Source organism: Labrus bergylta, chromosome 17 (genome assembly GCF_963930695.1).
Source record: "Labrus bergylta chromosome 17, fLabBer1.1, whole genome shotgun sequence".
NCBI lineage: Eukaryota > Metazoa > Chordata > Actinopteri > Labriformes > Labridae > Labrus > Labrus bergylta.
Genome location: NC_089211.1, coordinates 14,238,057 through 14,251,353, shown reverse-complemented (window position 1 = coordinate 14,251,353; position 13,297 = coordinate 14,238,057). Strand labels below are relative to the sequence as shown.

General features: G+C 41.4%; 1 protein-coding gene across 4 annotated transcripts in view; it reads right to left on the bottom strand.

The window, feature by feature from the left end:
• The window catches only part of LOC109981152 (mediator complex subunit 13L), an 81,402-nt gene extending 68,538 nt beyond the window's left edge, over positions 1-12,864 (bottom strand). For all 4 annotated transcript variants that reach the window (XM_065965372.1, XM_065965373.1, XM_020629812.3 and 1 more), the window contains exon 1: positions 11,286-12,864. In XM_065965372.1, coding sequence (XP_065821444.1) covers positions 11,286-11,357 — 72 coding nt within the window. In that variant the 5' untranslated portion in view covers positions 11,358-12,864. The remainder of the gene's footprint in view (positions 1-11,285) is intronic.
• Between the last annotated feature and the right edge of the window lie 433 nt (positions 12,865-13,297).

Sequence of the window (13,297 nt, the reverse complement as noted above, 5' to 3'; positions counted from 1 at the left end):
GTCATTCACCATTCTCTCTCCCTAGTTTCCTACTCTGTCCACTGTCCTATCCAATAAAGGCATAAAGCCCAAAATAAAAAAGGAGTACCTCTTATCTCTATGAGCTTTCTTTAAAATGTCTAATGTGCAACTCCGAGCGAATCCTTAAAATTGAAAATTTGCTTGTCTGAGTTGCAGATGCAAAGAGAAAAGACTGATTTTTTTTTTAAAAAAGTGTTTGTGTTCACTGCAGAAATATATAAAAAGACAACATTTACTATACTCAGGTGCTTGAGCTCATTAAGTACACTGCAGCTGATGTGAATGTAAATGGAGCAGCGCGTCGTGCTCTATCAAAGCTGACAGAGAGCGTCTAAGAGAGATGCCACTTCTTTAGGAATCTCACAACAGAGAGTAAGAGCCGCGCAGTCTGATAGTCTGACAAAGGAGCCACTTTGGGCAATTGAGAGACAGCCTGCATCAGCAGTTTTTACCTACTCTGGCACAAGTGGAACACTCATTCTGTCGGAGTGGCATCGCTTTCTCATCACCATCAAATCTGTTTAGACGCTTGACAAGCTGCCAATATTTGGGGTGTGCTCTGACCACTTGTGATGCCTGTGAGTCTTTAGATAAAACTGCAGGTCTTTATCAGACACAGTGCTATCTGTTTGTCTTTTATGCAATGTCAAACAACAAGGCAAAGACAGACACTGTGAGAGGATTCACCTGAGGAAATGTGAAAATATTCTTCGGCTTTACTCTGATTTGTATTCAATTAAACAACAGATTTTTTAATTGTTGTAATCTGATTTTATTTTTTTTATAGCCATTCATCTTCTCAATACTGTGTATCGTCCTTCCTGTAGTAGCTTGCATTGTTAGAGGTGAGGTTGCGCTAAAACAGGAAACAAAGTTTGAAAACTTATTCTAACGTTACTTTTGTTACTGTTTGACATTAAAAGCATTAAACTGGCAAAATACAGACCAGCTTTTACTGAGAAGCAGTCATCGAACATTACATCTCATTGTAAGTTAGTCTAGTGCTGCTGACTGCATCGTTCCAACATATCTTTAACAAAAAAGGAGAACAATGTTACTAAGCATCAACCAACTCTTTGCTGCTGTGTGCTGATACTATTTGTGATGGCAATAGATAGTGGTTGATAGGGGTGGGACAAACCATTGATACAGCAATTCATAATCGCCCTTACTCATGTGATACAACTATACTATGGCCGGTGTAAAATATTGTTATTTTAGAAAACAAAAAAAAGTAATATTTGAGTGCATCAGAGTCGTAAGGTTAACACAGATCATTTTAAATCAACTTATACTGGCAAAGACAATGCAGGTTGTCTGTACTGTTGAAAAGTCCCCCATTGGAGGAACAAGTGGCAGGAATCAGAACAGACAATGACTCCCCCTTCATCAATTAACCCACTGAAATCAAATGAACCCACAAGGAGTAGCACTCCCCTCTGGCGTTTTACACCACAAATGAAGAGCGATGCACATTGCTGCACTTGTGAGGCGGCCAGGGCGACACAAAAGCACCAAACAGGTGTAGAAAAACAGTCCTCTGGGGCTGCACTCACTAAACAGATGCTTTTCCTCCGCCTTCTGCCGCCACCTTTACACGTCCCCGCAAAACAAGGGACCGTCATTTGATCTGTGTTCTGCTGCAGCATCCAGCCCTGGGAGGTGAGCAAGCCAAGCGACCTAATTAGAGCAGCGAGAGTCCCCGGGGTTGAGTGACGGATAGACCTGCCAATCACGCGGCAGAACGCCTCCATCAAACCGTGACTTCTCACCTGACACAAAAAGAGGGGAGGGAGGCAATAAGGACAGAGAGTGTGTGTGCACTGCGTCTAAAAAGGGGCTGACAAGATCCCCAGCCAGTTTGGCAAATAAAAACAACAGAAAGCTGCAGCGTCAGGATGCTTTTAAAGCGTACAGAGGGACGGACTAAAGCAGTGGCCGCGCTTAGCCTAAATTATTAACGTGCAAATAAATAAACCAGGCTCGGCTTTACGAGCGTCTCTGGTGTAACTAAATTAACCGTGACAAGCCACAGGGAGGAAGAAGTGACACACAAAGACAGAGAAACTGAGAATCACAGAGTAGGAAAAAACATAGAAGACCGAGAGAGAAGTAAAAACAGTTGCTAGGCAACATACAACATCTATAGGAATTCAGCAAGGTATTCATTTTTTTTTTTAGATTTCTGTCTCCAGGGTTACCGTGGAAATGTAACATCTCGAGCACTTCTGTGGACCTTATTTCACCTTTTAAAAAAATCACAAAGAGATCTCCTACACTGTTTGCTCCGTTTGGTGTCTCTACATTTGTTCCCTTGCAGCCGCAATAAATCAGCTTTCATTTGGATGGAGATTGAAATCTGTCACGTCATACATGGATCAGGGAAGTCCTGGGATTATCAGAGGCATTGTAGCATTGCACACTGAGCTTTTTTTTTTTTGCTGAGAAAAATGACAGCACAGTAATTGTACAATTAGCACAGCATGGAGGTTTTTTGAAATGCCTACAAGTAGTTAATAGTGTGATTGTTCCTCAAATTGGGTAATGGAGCACAAGAGGTATGAAAAGAATATCTCATTTAGGCTTGTAATTTCCTGCATTGATTTTTTTCCACAGGGATGCCATCTCTGATAAAGTGCTGCAGAAGCCAGCATGACTTTCTCTTGATTCATTCCACACCAGATAGGCAAAATGCTTCTGTTTTGTGTGTCTCTGTGTGTGTGTGTGTGTGTGTGTGTGTGTGTGTGTGTGTGTGTGTGTGTGTGTGTGTGTGTGTGTGTGTCTCTGCAAAAGAGGGCTGGGCCTTTATTTTCACTCAAGGTCACACCAGAACAGGTTTCAACTTGCAACTCACCTGGCTGCTGTCTGTGATCTCTTGCATGCTTACTGAGTGGGAGTGGCAGCCAATCAGATTTTTAAACACCAGAAGTCCTCTGCTAACACGCATTTACAGACACACACAAATACACACTAACAGTCTTACATAATGAAGCTCTTTTCCGTCCTTCCATTCACCCTTTGGAACCGATATAATATCAATATAGCAGGTTCATTATCTTTTACTTGTAGAAAATCCATTTGTGTCTGACTTTTATTCTGAGAAGTCCATTTGAATCCATATGAAGCCATCCAGGTCTGAAATGGAGCTGAGCATATTTTCATTAGCTTTTGAAAAATCATGGGTGTCTGCCTAATTCAGGATGAGAGAATGTGCTGTTTGGCAGCGTGCAGCGAATCAATGCACCAAAAACGTCTGTGAACCAACACTCTGCACATAATGTGTTTGTTCTCATCAAGCAGCCGTTTGATTGGTCGCAGATCATCTCTCAATGGAACGTGATAATTAGGATTTGCAACAGCAACGGCAGACAATGTTAATGTTTTGTCGCCCCCCCCACCACCACCACCACCCAAACACACCCTTTAACCTAAGTGTGCTCTAACTGCAATTGAATCCCAGCCAAGCATGATATTGGCAAAGCTGGCGGGCTTGCAGAAAATATTTACCTGGCTCCAAGCAGGGCAGCATCTCCCTTTAGAGAAATTCCCTTTCTTGATGTGTCTGCAGTCAGGTGAAGAGATTTTACAAACAGATTTTTCCCCAAACAAAAGCTGCAACTCTCGTGTGGCTCAGATGCACCATCAAACTCAGGTTTCATCTGTTTCTGGAACTTATCAAGCAATCAGGCAGCAGGCCAAGAGTTTGGTGTCAGGCGAGAGGCTGACACCAAACTTCTTAAAATAAATCCTTGAAACAAGTAAATACGGCATGCAACAGACTGGTGTGACCACAGACTCATTAACAAAACTGATGTGAAGATCCAGCCTCCACATCATCCATCGATCCATCCACCCATCTAAACCCAGCATATTCTCTGTTTGATCGTATATGTTGTGCTGTTAAGTTATAAGTTATCATATCTAAATCTGAATCTGTGAATATCCCATTAGGGACATTAAACCTATTTATCTGTCAAAGATATTTAGATATATCTTTATCAATACAACTTTCTTTCAAAAATATTTCAGTGGACTTTCTTTGGAGAGAAAAAAGAAGAGATGCTCTTCAGGATATGTTTTGGCAATTAACATCAAAATGCTGATTTACAGACCAATGCACAGGTTTCATGTGTGATGTTGTAACACTTAAAAAGGCATAATTCTTCTTAATTTGTATTTTTAGTTTTGATCTGATGTAAAGTTTGACTTTTTTCTTGACTTTAACTTGTATTTGAAAGAAGAATGTGCAACATGGATCATCGATCTATCTATCTATCTATTACCAGCCAACTTTCCAGCAATCACAAGCACTTGGTGGCTCCAGCTACTGCCCATTCCTACCAATCCTCTGTTCTTACTCAGCCTTGTGTCGCTGTGCACACAGGAACACCAGTGGGCTCTGAGAATAGCTCACAGCTGGCACTGAGAAGCTTACATATTTCACACTCAAGCCACCCTGCTCAGAAATACTCCTCCTCCTGACCATCCTGACTCATTTCCAGCTAGGGACCAGCGGTGATTCCCTCCCTCACTCTTTCTTCCTCCTCGTTCCTTATCAGTCTTTGAACCGTTCTTCAAATATCTGACGGAGCTTTAACAAGCCTACTCAACAGATAACATCCATAAATTAAAGAGAACTTAAGAAGAAAAGAGATGTGACAACAGAATCATGAGTGTCTTTAGGTTATAGGCGCTAGCAGGGAATAAGAGAAATCGTTAACATTTCATCATCACAACTAATGAGCTACTTATACGACAATGGCTGGTAAAAATAATAAGATTTGTGCCAAATTTTAAATTAGAATACCATTTATAGCTACTTTTAGACAACAGCTAATGTTAGCATAAAGCCACTTCATAGCTAATATTACTGCTAGCAGGGAAGTGGCTGAATGTAAAGGTTACCTCTTCATTTGTGGTATATTACCATTGGGAAGGTGTTATTTGCTCACGTTGATGTTAGCTAGACATTTGTTAAATGCTAACCTTAGCTGTCAGCTCAATGTTCTTTTAACACAGTTACATTTGTTTACACTGGGAGCGCCAGTATCCTAATGGGCAGTGTGAGCTCCCAATGTACGGAGGCTTGGTTACCCAGGCGGACGGCCCAGGTTCAAATCAGACATGTGGCTTATTTCCCGCATATCATTCCATACTCTCTCTCACCCCGATTTCCAACTTTAACCACTGTCCTATCTCTAAATACTAAATAAAGACACAGAAACTCAACAGCAAATCTTTAACAAAAATGTTCACATCTTTCCTTTTGCCTCTTATAATAAAAGGTACATTTTGATATTGAGTCAAAATGTATGTTTCTTGAATTCTAGGTGAACACCAGGACTACCCAGCAGCAGGCCAATGTAAAGTGATACATCAATTCAAATGAGCTGTTGAAACTATGAGCATCAGATAGGACAATAACATAACACCAAAAAATGTATTATATAATAATATATTTCCTAAAAAGAATCCTGCATTGTTAATGCTTTTATACTTCAAAGTATAATTTATGGCTTTTTTATTTTTTAATTAAGTAATTATCAGTGAAGGACTATAATTTGTTTAAGATTATCTCTGCACTTTAGTTTTACTACTGTAGGCTGCTTCTAAGATCTGACTACTTCTTCCCCTGCCACTTATTTATTAGTTCATCAAAACAAGGTCTTTTGGGGGGGCTCCAGAAACTTTTTTTTTTTCTGTCAAAAGATAACTTCTGCTTTAATCCCTGCGTACATCACTTTGTATTGTTTCTGTCGGTTCCTAATTCCTAACACGGTTATTCACACACCAGTTTGTCATAGCTAACTAGCTGAGGAACATCTTTGTCTGTGTGTGACATGCAGAAAGTCATGTTCACACAGGTGGGCCAACGCCGGCTTGAGTCATATTGAGATGACAAGGGATTCCCACAGCAGTGACAGGGGCAGATTAGTGGGAGGCTCCACACACAGATACTCAAGGTGAAGCCAGAGCTAGCTGTCAAAATAGCGAGCAAGCAGAGCCAAAAGCGCAGGTTGGGCGTATGGGGAGTGTGGGGGGGGGGGGGGGGTGGACTGTTTAGTGAGAAGCAGCCAGATGGAGCGGCTCCATAGGGCATGAAGCACAGGACTGGGAGTGAAGCCTCGGGAAGCCTGGACTGATCCTCTCCTTGAGTAAGAGGACGCTGCTGTGGCTTCAATGTCAGGACTAGGATGTGTCGATTTATATTACACGTTTCAAAAGTACTTCTAATTAAGTGTAGAATATCAGCAGCTGTAGTCACTGGTTTTAACTTATCAGATCTTGTCATCAGATATGTTCCTGCTCTAAAGGCTGGTTATCTCATTTCATCTTATCGTCGACAAATCCAATGCAACAAAGCAAGTGATCCTGCTACTTGTAGTTTTAGAGATTTCTCAAAGCTGAACTCCACTGTTGTCCAGAGATGATTAAAAAATCATTAATGAGCCAGAGTACTGACATGGGAGACATGTTCCTTCAATAAAACAAGCAGGCTCAGCCAAATATTTTGAGTCTGACCTGCCTACAAGGCCAACAGATACTAGTCTGTTTTATGTATCCAAACTAATTCCCTATTTAGGGTGCTTTGTAAAACTATTACAGACCCTGATGAAAATATCTGCATAAAACAAACAAGTGCCTTAATGATACCCATCCTCATATGAACTCGACTGATACTCCGACCCAGCAGATCCTGACACACACTTCATCCAACCACTGCCTCTCTCTCCTCCTTATGCATCCCTCTACAGCCCATCATTAATAACCGGGAAATGCAAACAGTCTATATTAAAAAGCCTCCATCCCTGATTACCTCCTTCTTCTTACAAGAGACGGCCACTCACCTGCCATAAATCAGAACTCTGCTGTTAATGGTTCTCCCTCTGCCTCGTCTCCTAGCACTTAATTTCTACACCAGACAGTAGCATCATCATCATTATACATGCAGGATCTCTATTGGAATACAGTTGGACTAACGAGCACTTCTTACCTGATCACATTAGACCTGCACTTGAGGACACTTAATTACCATCGAGGGGACACAGTTAGTCCTCTAATTAAGGCCTCTGCCTGTTACCTATGTTTGTTCAAGCATACGTCCTTGGGATATAGGAAGTATTGAGCTTATGTGCATGTGTGTGTGTGTGTGTGTGGGTGGAAGGTTTAGTGTATGTGTGATGCATTTGTGCTACATATGTTTGTGCGAGCATGTGGGTGTTTATTTTTTTTCCCCCTTTCTCCCCGTGGTGTTTGTGAATGCATATCTGTGTGTGTGTGTGTGTGTGTGTGTGTGTGTGTGTGTGTGTGTGTGTGTGTGTGTGTGTGTGTGTGTGTGTATAATATGATGGGTGTTTGAAGTTTGTCTCCAGAGTCTAGATGGTTTACAATGTTTACAGCATACACACACACACACACACGCACGCACGCACACACACACACACACACACACGCAGACAGGCACAGGCACACACCAAGGCTTCCTGTGTCGTGAGGCGAGCTCTTTACTGTCTCCTCCTCGCATTTCATATTCAGGCTCTGGCTCGAGTCAGTGTCAGAAGAGAGAAAAAACCTGCCCAGTCCACAGAAAAGATGACTGTTTTCTCTCTCTCTCGCTTTCTCTCTCGCTCTCTCTCTCTCTCTCTCATTACATTCCTACCTCTTTAATTTTCTCCCTCGCTCTGTCTCCCTCTCAGTTTCTCTCTCTCTCTCTCTCTCTCTCTCTCTCTCTCTCTCGCACACTGAGAACTAGCAGTCAGGAAATGCACATCAGTCATAATACTTTCCTAAAATGAAAACAGATTCCGCTGCAGCTGAAAACATTCCTCTGTTTCTCCACTGTTCCCTCCTCCCTTCCCTTCCCCATTCCTTTCCCTCTCCTCTCCTCTCCTCTTTGCTCCGATCTTTTTCTCCCACATACGAGGGTCTCGTTTGCTTTCAGTCACAGATGGATGATCACCAGAGAGAGAGAGAGAGAGAGAGAGAGAGACAGAGAGAGAGCATGACAGTAATCTGCTGCTGCCTCCATAAAGTCCCACAGTATGGGCTCTTACGTTTTCTAAAGGTACTTTTTTATTGATGCAGGTTGCAATAACAGCAAGTAAATCAGTGAGAGGGACGATGTTAGTACGAGCTGGAATGCTGTTTAACAGGCTGTCACTGGTTAGCTACAAGTCCTTTATGTATAGTGTGACCTGGAGGAGAAGGTGAACAAATACCCTACATAAGGAATCGTATTCTTGTCATTTTTGGACCATAACTAATTATGTAATTTTTTTTTTTTTTTTTTTTTTACTGATTGATTGATTGATCATGTTTTCTGGAATTAAAGCTGCAATTTGAGATCACAAGAACAGCGATTAAAACTATAAGTATATATCACATATCTCCTTTGTGGGTCTTATCCTGCTTTTAATTTTTATACAAAATGAAGTGTTTACCGGCTATACATATGAGATCCTGGTTAATGATCTCCCTGTAAACATGATCACAATACAGTATAGAGAATGTGTGTGCAAATGTGTCCTAGTTCCTCACCACATCAGTCTTAAAAAAAAAACATAACATCAATAGGGTCAAAAGCAGGAAGAGACTCCAAAATGGGGTTTAATGACCATGTTAAGATGCTAAGTTTAAAAGGAATGTCTTTTGGTGTTTTTGTTGTAATTTTCCAGATGTCAGTTTTCCTTCCAGGACACTTGATGTACCAATCAAAAACTTGTAAAAGGATGTTGAATGACTTGGAGGCAGACACATCTGGTGGTAGAGCTTCTCCGTCATGTATTTATGGTTGTGGGCGATCTTAACAAATATCTGCTGTTATTTTGTGTCTTTTACTGTTTAATATTTTATGTACCTCTGTTGTATTCTATGTTTGATGTCTGGAAATTTGTTAGTTGTGCTTCTGCCCGTCTTGGCCATGAACACTCTTGAAAAAGATATTTTTAATCTTAAGTTTTTTCATTGTGGTTAAATGAAAGTTAAACATATTAGTGTGATTAGATGCAAGCTGATTGGTGTTTAAAATGACAAGAATAAAACCTTAAAAAGGATCATATTTCTAAACTCTTTCCTACGGATGATGATTTTTACATGCACAACACAAAACTGGGAAAACCCCAATAATAACCAGGATACTAGGGCGCACATAAACGCACATACAGAAGAGAAGATCAGGAAATCCTCACATTTTACCAGCCAGGACCAGTAAATGTACCTCCAAATGTATGTATCAACAAAGTTTTTGTTAAATACAAATAAATAAAAATACATTTCTGTCTAACCCAGAGGTGGTTAAAATGCATGCAGGGAAGCATAACTACGCAATAATTCATCTCAGATTCATAGTTAAAGTGTTCTTTTTGCTGGATCAATACACTCAGGCCTCCTCAGCATACCATGTACATACAGTATGTCTAATTCTCAACATTAGTATGCAATCTGTGTCTGTCAGTGTGTCTCTTTGTCTCAGACGTTACCTCTAACCAGGACACTTGGAGTGTCATTACGGTTTCATTTTCGGTCTTGGACTTCCCTGTAGGAGCCCTGCCAGAGAGGCACCGCTGTGCACCATCCAGTCATAAATATTCTCAACAAGCCGGCTGATGGATGGTCTCTTTCTCCCTCGCTCTGAAAGGGATGTTCACACAGGGGCCAGCACGACGGCCAACAAACGCCACGGCAAGTGAATGAAAGCTTTTCTCCACGAGGGAATAACCTCGGCTGAAGGGATGACAGAGACGTAATCGCTGTAACGTGTCAGACTGAGTGAATTTAAGACGTGTGATGCTTTGGATTTCAGCGTCGGTGAACAGGAATTTCAAATAAGATGCTTTTTGAAGAGCTTAGGATTTTATTTACAGTCCCTGTTTTCTCTGATGGACACAGGAGAAGAAGAAGGGGAAGAAGAAATCAAGTTCTTTGTTGGACAGATGTAGACATTTCTGTAAGCCTCATGTGTCACCTCTCCAAAGTTTGTTTCTCTTCCTGATAACCTACAACAGAGTTCCTTTAGCTTTTGATATAATATGCCTGGTATAACAAACCTGCATGATCACCTAAAAAGCCCTCAGGACCCCTATGTTTGTGTGCTTCTCAGCAGCCTGGACTTAGTCTATACCGCATGCCTTTCCACTCGGCTGCCTTCTGTAGTAGAACAGTTAACTCGCTGATTGCAGGATGAAAACTGTGAAAACACACTGCTCAATCTCCTGCACCCTCAAAACCAGACACTTCTGCAACAAAAACAGAAGAAAAAAAAGATGCTGCCTGCTGAGCCAAAAGCCCCTTATTTTACAGATAAACTGAGAGCAAAAGTGCCTGTTTCCGCTGTGAGCTGTCAGTCACAGTCTTATTCACCTTCCTCCCAAAATGTAAGCCTAATCTTCCAATTCATCACCTGGGGAGCCTTTTGTTTGTACATCAACATGTTCAACTAAAAGAACTTACATTTTTTGGCTTTAAAAATCAAACAGAGGCAGCCTTCTTTCCAAGTTAGTTGCTTGGCAATGAAACGAGACTTAGAGCAACATTTCCTGAGAAATGATTATTTAAAGAGGGAGGAGAATGTTGGGGAGAGTGAGTGTGTCTGTGTGATGTTTGTGTGCCAAAAAAGTGCAACAACGTGACAAAATATGTTGTCATATTGGATTGGTAGCATATGAAAATGATATTTTAGGCATTAGGAGGCTTGTATGTAAAAACGAGCCAAACAAAAAAAAAAAAAAAATGCATGTTCATAATAATGCCAGTTTGTCCCCCACTGAAATTTCTATTATAAGCGTTTTGGGATATGTTTAGGGCATGAAAACAACGTGGAAAATGAAGTGGCAGGATTTGTTGTTAGCATTTTACAATTTTGTTTTAAGCCTTATGAAATATATTTGTGTTCATTTAGATATGTTTATGCCAATAAAGTGCAAATAAAATCTTTTTGTTTGTATAGCGTATGGAAATATTACATTCAAAGCGTCAGGAGTTTTGTTTTGTGTTAGAATCAGATAATAAATAGGAGTTTTTCTTTGAAATCCATGTTTATTTATCTATCTAAGCTGGGATTTACTGGTTTCGTTTTGAGATATTGTGCTTTTTTTTTTTTTTTTTTGGCTTTTTTTTTTTAACCCCGTGGTAACACCGCCAGCAATTGGTTCACCTTTGTACAGCAGACACACATTTACGCGTGCCTCCCACAGTCTGATGACTTGTCGATCACAGCTGGCTAGCGTGTCAGTGTGACGTGCGTGATTTATTTATTGATACTGTACCAGAGAGAAGATGTTGGAGTGGCAGTCCTCAAGGCTTGCCCCGTTAGCCACCCAATTCGCTGTTGTAGTCATAATCGTCCGCCGTTGGGGTCGTCAGCGCTGGGCATGTCGAAATCCTACATCGGTACCAAACACCGAGCAGGGCTGACAAATGTATTTCCGTAAAACGAGCAGGATTAGAACCCTCACCAGACGTCCGGATAAGAGACGAGGAATTGGGCGTTTTCAGAAAGAAGTGCAGGGCGCATCCATGAAGCCCCAAGCGGATATAATGTTGTAATGTAAATCCGGGGATCAAAACATTGTTACAATCCAGGTCAGGCGGTTCCAAATGTGATCACTGTCAAAGGCGGAGGGCTCACAAATGTATCCATTTCAATCCAAACGTACAAGAAGATCAGCCCGTTTCCATGTCAGTCTGTCCGCGGATAGTTTGATCAATAAAAGAGCAATAATCCATGAGGGTTACGCTTTTCTCCCGCTCCGGAGAACAGCCCAGAAAAAAAAAAAAAAAGATGAAAAATTCAGAGTCGAAACTTCTGTTAAAAAAAAAAAAATGTCCCCCGTTCAAACGCTGAGTGACAATCAACTTAAAAGCGAGACATTACATGCGGGATCTCTTGGTTCCGTCTGCTCCACAGGCTGATGCACCACTTGTGATAGTTTTCGAGAATTGCATGAGCTATTTATAGCCTCCTTTCTTACCACAACCCGTTCCTCTCACAATGTAACCCAGTCTGCCTCGCACAAACAGGCGCTGCGAGCAGGAATGTTTAATCCCTCTGTTGCTCTCGTATTAAACGGGCCGCAGACGAAAGAGAGAGGGGTCGCTGAGGAAAAGGCAAAAAAAAAAAAAAAAAAAAGCCCCCGCTAGTGCTCCTCTCCGTGGCAGGCAGGGCGGCGGGTTCCCAGCATAACCCCGAATCATGAGTCAAAGCGATCAGACAAGAACAACTATTCTTACACTCCAGCAGCAGCAGCAGCAAGCAGGAAAACGGCGAGCAGGCTTCTGTAGACGGAGGTTTGAAAAAAAAAAATCCTTCCTTCCTTTCAGTTTGATATCATTACGAAACGTTACCTCGCGCGGTCACACAGCAGCCTCAATCTTACACACAAAAAAAAAAAAACTGTGATAATTGTGTTCAAAAGACTCACTTCAAGCCAAAGTGACGGTCCTCGTGTGGCACCGATGGGTTTGACAGTAAGAATATGTTTCCCTCTGCAGATTTCTCCTTTACGACATTTAAAAGCGAATCCTCTTCCTCCTCCTTCCTCGAGAAAATGATGATTTGATCATTGAATTAAATCCTCAAACATGTGCATGGTTTCTTCAGCAGATAGTCTTTCCTTCGCTTCCTTCCTTTCCTCCCTCGTTGTGTTTATCCCTCACGGCGTGTTATTATATTGGTAAATAAGTGTGTGTCATTCTCACCCTCTTGTGTGTGTTTGTTTGACGCGACGCGCCGCTGTAGCATTTTTTTTTTTTTCCTCTCTCGCGCACGATCGTCCAGCCCCCCACGCATTGTAATGTAATGGCGATCGGAAGCGTACTACAGAGACTCGCCCTCCCATTTGGCCAAGTTTGCGCTCACGTGATCAAAGTCTGGGATTACAGTACTGTTTAGTATCTTTGATATGAGGCTGCATGCGACACTGGAGACGCCGTGCCTGTGACAGTCAAAATGCCTTATAGGTTTTTTTTTTATTTTGTCATCCTTTGTTGTTAATGTGTTCTTGCTTTTTTTTTTTTTTTTTTTTTTTTTTTTTTTTTTTTTACTGCCGGTTCCTCTGGGTTGATAAAATAAAATGCTTGAATAAAGATGATTTTATATGATTGCATTTCATCTCTGTGTGGTCTCTTTCTGTGATGCGTGTGTTACATAATGTAACTGTGTTCCCAGAACAGAGGATGTGACAGAATAGAGGTCAGAATGACTTACTGAGCTCATACTGTGTTTCATAAGAGGCGTCTACGTATGTAGTCTTACACCCTCCAAATGTGACATCATTGC